The sequence below is a fragment of the Mastigoproctus giganteus genome, chromosome 8 (genome assembly GCF_048544385.1).
Source record: "Mastigoproctus giganteus isolate SK-2022 chromosome 8, ASM4854438v1, whole genome shotgun sequence".
Classification (NCBI taxonomy): domain Eukaryota; kingdom Metazoa; phylum Arthropoda; class Arachnida; order Uropygi; family Thelyphonidae; genus Mastigoproctus; species Mastigoproctus giganteus.
Genome location: NC_143582.1, coordinates 77112671 through 77125464, shown reverse-complemented (window position 1 = coordinate 77125464; position 12794 = coordinate 77112671). Strand labels below are relative to the sequence as shown.

Sequence of the window (12794 nt, the reverse complement as noted above, 5' to 3'; positions counted from 1 at the left end):
ACATTGGTGAGAATAAAAATGACCAGTTTTTGTTGTAAATGCTGAATTGGTAATAATGCAGATAATACAAAAACTATATATGAATTAGAGCATAAAAACTGGTACACTGTGGACTGAGTATTTGGCTCCAAATTCCCTAAGAAAAGAACCTAATTCTTGCTAACATGTGTACTGTGACTAATCCTGCTATGAAATCAAGTGTAATACAGTCACTCCTTGGCTTACATAATATTCTACTTACCGAAATTAGACTTTAAGCAAGTTTTTGTTGGCCGGTGCAAACTTAAAAATCGTGGAAAAGTATTTTGCATCCTATAGGAATAAATGGAAGTATTGTGAAAATATAATGTGAACCCAATAACACTTTTTTTTTTTTGATAATTTTCACTGTATAACTAAGCTATTTATCTCTCTAAAAGGCTTTTTATAATGGAAATTGCCATACACTTTCATCGTTATTATATGTTCTGTTATAAGAATCAATTTTGTGATATTTTTCTAACACATTTCTGGAGGTCACTACCATAAGGCCGCCGTAGCCTAGTGGTCAGGTGCGCGGGTGCATAAGTACACGTGCCTTGAGTGGCCGGGGTTCAAGCCCGTGACTGCTGAATACGGTGCTGTTTCTTGTATTCTGTCTATCTTGTGAACTCCTCTGACCGTTTGGTCGTCCCGGAGTATAAACAGAAAATTTATTTATAAAACCAAAACACTTTGCACTTTCCATTTATTGGGCTTTTCTGTTAATGCAGTCTATTATAAACTGGTAGTAAACTATCTTATTGCATTTGCATTAATACAGATTACTGGAATTCTGTGGGTTTTTATGGTGAAATGAGTTCCCCTTCACTGAAATCTTCATTCCTATTTACTTATTACAATGGTGAAGGGAAAGGGACCAAGAAAGTGAAAGTGCTGGCAGTGCTAGGAAATGAAACAAAGTTGATTTTAGAAATTAAGATGATTAATTAAGAAATATGAAGCAGGACAAAGTTTCATCTATTACACAAATTAGGTCTTGCTGCTTCAACAGTGAATACTATTTTAGGGGACAGTGCATATAAAAGTGCATGTTGCAAGATCAATGCATCAGCAGTGATTGCAAAACAGCATTCAGGTTCTGTATCAAAGATGGAAAAGCTATTAATAATATGGAAGGAAAATCATATTCAGAAGCAAGTGCCCCTGAGTCCAATGGCCATTCAAGCAGAAGCAAGAAATGAAGATATTAAGGATAAGTACGGCAAACCCCAAGCCAAGTTCATGGCAAGCAGTGGGTGGTTTAATATGTTCAAGCATCGTGCTGGTTTCCAAAATATTAAAGTATGCGGTGAAGTCGCCAGTGCCAATTCTGCAGCTGCAGAGATTTTGAAGTGTTGGAAAAAAATCGCTTCTAAATCTCTGCAGCCCTCAACTTCTGCAGCAGTGTGCTTATCAGCTGGAGAGTTAATTCTAGTAACAATGCTTGAAAGTTAAACTTGCTGGTGTTATGCTTGTCTCCTCTCTTTTTGTAATTTTATAATTTTTAGTTTTTGTAAATTTGTACACTTCTATAATTTTCCTGTGCATGAGATAAAAAAAAATTTAATAAATAATTCTATTTACATGTTTGTTGAACATTTCATTTTTGCTTCAATCAAATTGAATCAAATTTGTGAGTGCTGCATAAGCAGTTAGGGAAATTCCAACTTATGTACAGTTCCACGAACACAACCCTTACGTAAGTTGAGTGGCTGTATTCCTTTAGCAGACCTCAATTATGTATGTATAAATATTACAATAAATAACAAATGTTTGACACTATTTTAATAATTCTTAAAATCATGGAAAGCTTAAAAATTAACCCACGTGTAAATGCTATCTGTATGTAAACATTGCAGTTCCCTGATAATAGATGGAATATGCTGTTTTCCATTAAATGAACACAAACCTCTTTGTTTGTTTTTTTTTTGCGCTTAAAGATTATTTCCTATACCTATAAGCAAAATCTTTTTTTTTCCTTATCTTTATTTTATTCATACTTCACTTTATCAAGGCTTTGTTTCCTAGACATATATAGGTCTACTTTAGCTTTTTAATTGAGCAAGATTGTGTGCACACACACACGTGTATTGATCTACTGTACAAGGTAGGTTGTGATAATCTAATCTGCTCTCACTTTTTTTTTTTTTTTTTTTTTTGCATAACCTGTATTTACATCAGGTGTACATTTATGTATGCCTGATATTATAAATGCAGGTTATATAAATGCTTTCCAATGACAATGCTACCAAGTGGCTTAGTTTGGAAATGTTTCATGTTAATTTTTATGCTTTTATATTCAGAAGTTATAGTTTCATAAGGTGAACCACTAGTATCTTTTCCATTTACATCCAGTGGAGTCAAATAAAATTGTTCAACTTGTTTTTTATTAATCCTTCCTCTCTGTGATCTTGGTCTCCAAGCTTCCCCCCCTACTATTTAAATATAGTTGTATACATGAATGTTGCCTACTTTGGGATGAAGCTGGTATATGTGCTATCCTAAGTCTAGGTCAGTTAATATTGGTTGGACATGTTTTTGTTAGTTGAGTTGCATATTGTATTTCAGCTTTAGTTATAGTAAAGATACATAACTCTGGTATATACGTTTGTCTGTATAATCAGTTGAATATCTATAAGAAAGTAATTCAGTTGCAACGGTTTATAGTTTTGTTTGTATGTAACAATTTTTTGTTTAATTTTTTAGGGTGAATTTGCACCAAACTCAAGTGATGTAATGATGTCATTTTTGCCATTAGCACATATGTTTGAGAGATTGTGTGAAGTAAGTTTTTTTTTTTTTTTTTTTTTTTTTTTTTTGCAGAACAGTAATTATGGCCAAATTTTTATTTATTTAGATAATTTGTTCAGTTTTCTCAAGATGAATCTAGAGTGGAATGTACATATTTTTACTAGTAAAAATTTATAATTTTGTAATGGGTCTTAATTTGAAGTTATCACTTATTAGTTATGTGGTTTAACGATTGAGAAAAATCTTTTTAATATAAGTTAATTTTTATTGTTGCTTTTAAGGGATGATATGCAGTTCTTCTCCATATTTTATTTTGAAATAGGAATGGTTAGTTCACAGGAGAAAAAATTACCTAAAGATGTTTATCAATGTCCCACCATCTTTCTTTTTATTCTTTTCATGCCCATTCTGGTCATTACATGCAGATTTTGTGCATATTCAGAGAAAATATTTTCCCTAGTTAATTTATTAAAAAAAATTAAGATCTCCGTTTGGTTATGGTTAAAATGACCCATGTGCTTGTGGATTTTCTGTTAAGTGTTAGCAGGCTAAAGATGCTATTAAGGTTACAGAGGTTGTCTAATAGATACTTTAAACTACTATGCTGTTATTAAAAATTATGCTGGTAATAGGTAAAGCAAGGTGACATTTTGATTCTGTGAAAATTATTGTATTTAATTGTAAAGAAAGATATAGGAAGATTGAAATTTGCATGTTAAGGATCTGATATTGATAGTAATCACAATATAGTTATTACAGATATAAGAATCAAGTTTGAGAATTGAAAGAACAAAGCAGTATAACAAGTAAGATGTAGAAAAGATAAGGAATATGGATAAGGAAATTTTGAAAATATTATTTGGAGAGATTGAGGGGCAAGGTCAAAAGTAGTTTCATTTGAAACTGGAATGAAGTAATAAATTTAGGAAATTCTACGAGAAAAGGAGTATAAAGGAACTAGATTTGAGAAAATTGTATGAACTATTGTGGAAATAAAGGAAATGGATGAGACAAGAAAAAATAGAAGGGGAAAAAATGAGTATAAGAATAGATTGAGAACAGATAAGGCAAGGGTGGAATGGCTAAGAGAATAGTGTAGGGAAATTGTGATAGGTAGTTTTTAAAATAATAAATTTAAGAATAGATGAAATAGAATGCTATAAGGGATGGAAATAAAAACACTGCACTAGAATATATGGACTGAATATAGAGAGGATCTATGTTAGAGAGATGGAAGGGAATGAGATTGTGGATGAATTTAAGTTTGGTGATGGATATTGGAGCTGCATGAAGGGATCTGGGGCGGGGGAAAAGTCAAAAGATTTTGACTTGTGATTCTAATAGAAAGGAAAAATAATTCCATCAAATGTAAGGATTTAAGGATAATTAGACATTGCATAAATCAAAGATGTTGAGGATGATAAATAGAAGACTGGTGGGAAACAGGAAAGGAACAAGAAATTGTTTTATATGGAGTGTCATGCTTAAGGGATTGGGAGACTGAGTAGGTTCTATAAGGTGAAATGGATAAATAAGGCTAGAAATGAAAAAGTATTGATGAAGATAGGAGAAAGTTGAGTATGGTAAAGGCTAGCAACTAAAAAAATTGGGTTAGATGTGTACCAAGAGCAAAGTTTAAGAGATGTAATTGAAGGAAAGTGATGGGCAGGGGAAAGGAAGGAAAAATGGAATGCTTGAATGGCTTGATAGGATGGAGATATGATTGAATTGTCACTCACTATCATTGGCCTGCTATATGTCAGAACTTACAATCTGATGTTTTGTGGTGATTGTCATTAACTGTAGGTGTTTTCTGATGGATAAGTTCCAAAGTAATGATGAGAGGCATTTATATTACTGTTATGCAGGGTGAGTCAGAATTGTCCCCTCAATGTGTATGTGGTGAGGGGACCTCCCACTGATGCTGATGGCCTTCCAGATTAGTATCACTGGGATCTTAATGCCCATACATTTGTTCTAGTGTGATATCATTGGAAACTTGGTAAGGGGATTGTGGTGGTTGAGGGGCCCAGTCTTAATACACCACTTTGGCCACTGCTTCAACCAGATGGGAGGTGCTGAACTGGCCCGACTGAGAACAACTGAGGGGTGGTTCTTACTGCTAGGGTCAACTTCATTCCAATGTCTCCCTCCTTTGGTCCTGGGATGGGATCAAGGCTTATTGGGAATGTGGGTATGGTGCTCCCAAGCAAACTTGGTGTCCCATTTGCGTATGCAGTACTTGCTAGTTCACGAGTGGGCATCCCCCCCTTGTATGGCTCTGTGGTGGGTGACATACTTAAGGCATTGGAAATTCTTTTTTTTTTTTCTCATTCTTCATGCCACCGGTGAGCACTCATTCAGGAAGATGTCACTCTTCATCCAGAAAGGATTAGAAGGGATGGCAGGATCGCCTAAATTCTTTAATTGGCTGCACTCCCCAGGGAGTGTGGTGCATGGGGTGGGGGTTGAATAAATGAAATGAAAGCCAGAAGAATGAATGTGTAAGTGTGTGAGAAAAAGAACACAAACCCATAAATGCTACAGTTGAGTACACACTAACCCTAGTTTTGATTAGTATTTAAATTTACACTACACATCTTCACCCTCCCCCTGATGTGTGAGAAGGAGATGTGAGTGAGAAAAAAATATATATATCTAAATATAAAACTTAGAGGAAAAAAATTATCAAGTATTAAAAAAAATGAATGAGAATGCGGATTGTGAATGGAGTGTCTCTCCCACCCCTTTGCCTGATGGGTTCCCCACTGCTGGCTAACGTCTCCCCCCAGAGTGGGATAGGCAGTTTTATCTTCCTACCGGATTCGACACTACATGGACCTGACAACCATCACAGACGATGACATACTGCAGCTTTGCTGCCGACACTCCATTTGGCGTTCTGAACTGAGTACTCTAATCCAGTTTCCTTTAAAACCCCATCCCCGTGGAGGGAAGGAGGAGATGGGTATCTGTCTCCTCCCCAATACTTTGCCTGGTTATCTTGTCTCCACTGACCCTCTTTGGGGGATGCCTACTCTATCATCCATGCTCTTCTGTTTTCTCCCCAGTCTTCAGTCTACTCCACTCTCACTAAACCCACAGAGTACACTCCTTAACAATGCAGCCAAATTCTAATCGACATCTAAATTCTATTGTTTTCTTGTAGATTTCTTTCAGTCAAATTCTAGTATACACTTTTTTTCCTTTTTTTTTTTTAAGGCTTGCCACTGAAATCCTTGGAAATTAGGTGGTGGAGATTATTTAAGTACCTGCCAGAGGTACTTAAATAATCTACTGGTGCCTGACCTGCCTCCTCATGGCAATGGTGGGGCCCAATGGCTAAATGGTCAGAGAAACAACAGAACATAACACTACACAACAGACCACTCCCCACACACTTTGTTCTGTGTCATTCACAAAGAATACAACACGGAGATGTAAGAAACCCCTGGTGCTGTCAGACAACTAACACACTTTACACTATGCTCTGGAGACATTTTAGTCGAAGCAGTCAATACAAAACATGCCAAAAAAATCTTGAAAGCCTACACCAATAGGAGGAATACCCATTGTCATCCTCCACACAAAACTCTGAATTCTTCGTGTGGTGTCGTATCAGAGTGGAACTTTAATGTCTCTGAAATCTGCTCTGAAATTAAGAGACCAAGAAGTGATGGCTGTCAAGAGAATATCAATGCAAAAGGATGGGAATCTTGTCCCTACCAGAATTCTCATCCTAACATTCATCACCCCACAGCATCCAACTTCCATAAAGACATGCTACTTAAACTGCCCAATGAGGATCTACATCCCGAATCCACTGAGGTGTTTTAAATGCCAAAAAGTACACCCACTCTGAAACAACTTGTCGTGGCTCCCCTGCCTATGCTCGCTGTGGTGTTACAGATGAGTGCAATGAATGTTTAGCTTCTAAGCCAAATTGTACTAACTGCCAAGGAGAGCACTCTGCATACTCTTGCGCATGCCAGACGTGGAAGGACAAAAAAGAATTCAAAAAATAAAAGCAGAGCTGAACATATCCTATCAGGAGGTCAGAAAATGCATCCAACCAATAAATAGCAGGAGGCCTTCATATGCCCAGAAGGTTCGTGCGAATGTGCTATCGGTACACAAACTAAGGTGACTATACCACCAAAAATCATTTACTCCAATTGCACTCCAAAAAAAAAGTCAGCTGCCACTCCGATATCCATACCTCCTAGTACTCTGCTATACCAAAACCTAGTAGTAAAGAAAGGCCAAAAAGATTGGAAGAGGAGCCATCCATAATACTAGAAACAATGGATGTAGAGGATGAGGTACTGGACAAATCAGTCTTTCCTACTCTTTGCAGAGGAGGAAATGGACACTGATCAGCATCATTACTTCCCCAGAAAAGGGGAGGGGTACGAAAACCTCTAAGACGAGAGGTATTAGAACCTATAGTACTTAGTACCGTGCATGGGTTGGAGATTGAGAAAGAAGATATTTGTTGAAATTAGACTTGAACTTTTGTAGACTATAATTTTCAGGAAATGCATATGAAGGAAGGTTTTTCCAGAAAACAGCAGTTGATTGTGAATAAACAAGGAAGATGAAAAGTTGGATCTGAGTTTAAAGTTGCATGGTAAATGGCTGGTGGTGGCACGTGTTCAGACTCTTTTGAAAGAGAGCAGGAATTACTGAAACCAATTCAGAAGAACAGTACCCATGGAAGTATCTGTTACATATGAAAATTCTAGAAGGAAGGAGTTAAATCAGATTGGTCCACTGGATATCGATGGTTCAACTGTTGATTCTGCTCAGGTCGCTAGCAAACTGAGTATTTTGCATCTACATTCACACTTGAGGAATTGTTTGGGGAGGGGAGCCAGAGGTGAAGTAAGCTCTGTCAGTGAGCTAGATGATTTTGTAATAACTGAGAGGAAAGTGGAGGAGAAATTGTTGAAGATAAAAAAGGTAAAGGCACCTGGGGTGGATAGGATCTATCCAGTTATATTATAGGTGGCACCAAAGGAAGTAAGCAAACCCTTAGCCATAATTATGAGAGCTTCTTTGGACTTGGGGGAGGTACCCGTGGATTGGAGATGTGCAAATGTGGCCCCAATTCATCAAGGAGGATCAATGAAGATATAATTACCACCAGGGGATAAAGGAAAGGGTTTTTGCTTCTGTAGAGGTGAGTACAGTGGTCTCAGACAGTTTTTTAAATTCTGTACAGTGGGATCAACTGACAATGTTACCAACAGTAAATTCTAAGTGGGAAGCATTCAAGGAATTAATCATGGAAGCTACTAAAAGTTGCATACCTATTTAAAAAAAAAAAAAAAAAAAAATTGTTCAAGGTTTAGGCCTAAATGGTTATCAAATGAACTGAGACTCATGATAGAGAAGAAAAATGCATGGTATGCATATAAATTATCAAGCGACTCAGAAGCCTATGGAAGATATAAGCTAGTCTGTAATTAGGTTACAAAGGAGGTTAGGCAGATTACAACAAATCTTTGGTAAAGGATGCTAAGAAAAACAGCAAGGATTTCTTTTTTATATAAACTAAAAGGAAGGGGATGAATCTGATTACTCCACTTGATATCGATGGTTTGACTGTTGATGATTGTGCTCAGATAGCAAACAAACTGAATGAGTATTTTGCATCTACATTCACACATGAGGAGTTAAGGTTTGAAAATGGCAGAAGGTTATCAAATTGTAGCAGGGTGCTTAATGATTTTGTAATAACTGAGAGCAAAGTGGAGGAGAAATTTTTTAAACATAAAAGCACCTGGGGTGGATGGGATCTATCCAGTTAGATTAAAGGAGGTGGCAAAGCAACTAAGCCAAACCCTTAGCCATAATTATGAGAGCATCCTTGGACTCGGGAGGTCCCCACTGACTGGAGATGTGCAAATGTATCCCCAATTCACAAAGGGGGATCGAAGGGTGACAAGAGTAATTGCAGACCAGTTAGTTTGACTTCTGTTCTGGGTAAAATAATGGATCACTGGTTGAACACTGGTTTCAGTGTTTATTGGAAACCGCTTCCAAGTTTTCCAGAAGAAAGTCTAAATGGGAATATAGGAAATGAAGCTTTAATGACAGATCTTGGTTTTCAATCATCAGATATTTGAAAACAGAACTTTTTAAGCACATATCTGTGTTTTTGAACATACTTCTTACGAGAATCTGTCAAAATTATTTCAGGGAGGAAATTTATGCCAAATAGTGTAATTGAAAGATGAGAATTGAAATATATAAGCATTTAGTTGTTTCTTGCTTTCTTAGGGTTTTAATTTTAATTTTCCATTAGTTAAATTGTCTTAATTCCCATTAAACATTTCCTTTATGCTTGAAATTCTTAAACCTTTAATCTATATTGTTTGAAAGCTTAATTAGCTACCAGTTTCTGAGATTGGTAGTTAATTAAGTCTTCTTTATAATGTAAGAGATTGGTATGTGGTAAATTTGTACTTTGCTACATACTTCTAATTTTACTGCCCATCAGATGTAAACTAAATTTAATTTTAATTCCAAATATTCCAGCCATTGGAATGTACATTTACATAATTAGTGATGTTTTAGTAGTATAGTATGATGTAATTTTAATGTTTTGTTTATTGAATCTTTTTTAAAAAGATGACAGTATACATCAATGGAGGAAGTGTAGGTTTCTACCAGGGAGACATCAGATTATTAGGTGATGATATGAAAGCCTTAAAGCCAACTATTACTCCAACTGTACCTAGACTTTTGAATAGGATATATGATAAGGTAAAATTTGGATATATTTTAAACCAATTATATTCTTTTCACATTCTCAGTTTTGTAAAAGTTTCAGCATTTTGAACTACATTGTGCTAAGGCATTCCACTTGTGCAATACAAATAAAAAATGCATATCATGGTGTGGTGTAAGAGGGCTGCTATAAGACTGCCTCAGTTCAGCCCCCCCTTGTGTGATATCTCATGCATAATGTAATGTTTTTAGGAAAAATTTAAGTGATACTGCCAAGATCCTGCAAGTTTCAACATTGTATGCCAGGTAGTAGGGCAATAGTATGTGAAAATGGAAGTAGTGGTGTATTGAGTTCCTGAAAATGAAAATGTTGCACCTGTTGTTGAAATTGAACATTTATGGTTGAGGTATGTGAGCACAGTAGGTGGTGGGTTATGCATGTCAGCCTTGGTTGTATTGGTTTGAAGACATGCCAAGGTTAGTATTGATGCAATGCACTTATGGTGGAAAATGAGTAGTGAATAAAATGAGTTTTGAAGACCATTGTTAAATACCCAGAAAGTATGTGCAAGAGTAGGAGAATAGGCTTTAAATCATTGAAAACTATGCCAAGAGGGTTGCACAAATGCAAATGCCAGATCTTATTTGCCAATCTTCTGAATTGGCACAAGACCATGAGTAACTATTTTCTAGATAATGTTATCACCACACATCCTGGGTATGACACTCTACCAAAGTAGAAGTGGTAGTCTGTGGAGTGACAAATAGAAGTGATGGAGACACACACACACACAGTGAAACCAATTCACTAAAAAAGAAAAATTCAAGGCTCAGCCATCCATTGGGAAAACTTAACGTGTGGATTTCCTGGAATGTGAGGATGCCTTGTCAACTTGTCATACTGAAAAATTTGAAGAATCAAACTAAGAGGGAAGGTAGAGAAAGGAAAATCAGCTCCTCCCTCATATCAGTGGCCTGACAAGAGAGACCATGGCAGAACTAAGGTTGGACTGTTCTGCCATACCACTTGTGTAGTCTCAATTTAGCACATCTGACTTTTTTACTTGTTTGGCCCCATGAGGGATTGCCTTTACGGGGAACACACTATCAGTGATGATTCTATCATTATGTCAGCTACGAAATGTCTTACTGCAACTTTTACAAGAGGGATGGGGTTGTAGGATCTAGCTCAGCAGTGGAGAAAACAGTGGTGAATATCTAAAAAAAAAAAAAAAAAGAAAAAAAGAAAAGAAAGTAATTTGGCTTGAAAGTTAATTTTATTTAAATAAAAATTAAATGAATTTTTTTAAAATAAAACATAGTTGTCTAATGCATTTGTTGTTGGGAAATCTGAACAAACTGCTATCTGTGGGGGGAGGGGGATATCTCACAGGCAAGGTCACCCTCAACCCAACTAGATCTTTGCAATTTCTTTAATGCAGCATTCACCTACTTCTACCTGCCAGCACAATTTCTAGAGAAATTGATTTGATTGTGCTTATTTTTCTGCTCCTCATCACTTACTTTTTCATTAGCAAGTAAATGAAAACTTGCTATTCAGCAGTTGTTACTCAGTAGGCAGTATTAGATTATGGACTCCTGCAAAAACAGGATTTGATTGCTTGATGGGCACTCAGAGTGAACTGTGTTATATGCAGACTGGCATCTGTAAAAGTAGTGTACAGAGAATATCTACCAAGCAGAGAATTAAGATTTTTTTTTTTTTTCCCGAACAAGTGCAGAATGTATCATGAAAAGAACAGAATAGAGTGCAAAACAAATTTCAGAAATGCCTGGGCCTTGTCCTTTAAGCAAGTCACAGCAGTATCCAAAGATTGAATAAAATAGATTTAATTTATCTCAGTAATAAAGAGAAATGGCCCAGTAATCTGGAAAAAATAAGAAGAGCAGTTATCAAATTTCCCATCTTGCACTTATAATGAATTTGAGATCTAAAAATTTTATTTTCTGTTTGGAAATTATATAAAGATGGAAATCTGATATTTTGGAAGTATGTTATTACGAATAATTCATCAGTGAAGTGGAAGTAACTTATTGCAAAACTGTTAAGTATGGTAGCAGTAGGATGAAGTGGTTTTGATGGTATGGACGGTCACCACATGTCTCCATATCATGTAGATTTCTCTTCCCAGACCTTTCAGAGAGGTATTACTGCACAGAACTTTTTTTTAAGATGTTACTCTGAAAATTGGGTTGTGCATATTTAATATTTTTATTTCATTGTTAAATAATGAAATGTATGGTAGGCAAAAATAAATAAATATTCCTTGTAAAATGAATACTAGACTGGTAATATAAAATATTGACAGCTGTAATAGAAAACAATCTTATTTGGTCTTTGTTTTGACCATGTACAAAAATGTGAATACTTTACTTTTTCAAAGAAAAGTTGCAGATGAATGTTTTAGCTTCCTATGAAGCCGAACAATTTTTTTTTTTTTTTTTTTTTTTGTTGATATGAATCTCTTTATTGTTCAGAATTGACTAATGAGAGATGTATAAATTATGGAATTGTGGAGGCATCACTACTCTGCATGTGAAAATAAGTTATACTGTGATTCAAGCAAGCTAGTGTTAGTTAATTCATTGAATAAAAGTAAATTTGAATGCCACTAGTATTGTATTACCCTTTGTTAATACCTTTTATAATATGGGTAGTGTTTGTCTCACTTAAAAATTTAATATAACAATAGTAATTTATTCATTAATCATTTCACAAGTGAGTTTTCCAAATATCTCAACTCTTCCATATTTGACAAAATGTGAGGCTTCCTTCCACTCTACTGGTCTAATACTAATGTGCCTCTTAAGTTTCTCTTTATCAGATACTGCAGTAAGAATTTAAGTGTTTTATGTATTTTTTCTGTTTCTATGGATGATTATAATCTGATGCAAAAATCTGGCACTTATCAAGTCTGAAGGTTGCCAGATTTGTGAAGTTGAACAGTTTAGGGATAACCAGTGCTTTTTTTTTTTTTTTGGGATGGTATGGTGTACGGGCACCTTTATTAACTAACAGTGACTCGTGATATTTGGATGCAGCGCATTTTGAAATTTGTAATATTCTATGAATTTTTTCACGTTTACCTACTATTCAAATAAACTAAATTATTTAACTAAGTTTGCATTTTTCACTGTCTATTGTTAAGATATTTTCTGTATTAAAAAACTGTATGAAACTTTTTATAATTCTAAATTACTCACTCGGACCTCTGTTTAACGAAGTCCTTTTATAGCGAATTGTTTTGAATTCCCCTTGGAAGTTA

General features: G+C 35.6%; 1 protein-coding gene across 1 annotated transcript in view; it reads left to right on the top strand.

The window, feature by feature from the left end:
• The window catches only part of LOC150081651 (long-chain-fatty-acid--CoA ligase 1-like), a 254279-nt gene that overhangs the window by 164895 nt on the left and 76590 nt on the right, over positions 1-12794 (top strand). Inside the window, exons 10-11 of the mRNA XM_090380577.1 lie at positions 2728-2805; positions 9409-9543. Coding sequence (XP_090236703.1) covers positions 2728-2805; positions 9409-9543 — 213 coding nt within the window. The remainder of the gene's footprint in view (positions 1-2727; positions 2806-9408; positions 9544-12794) is intronic.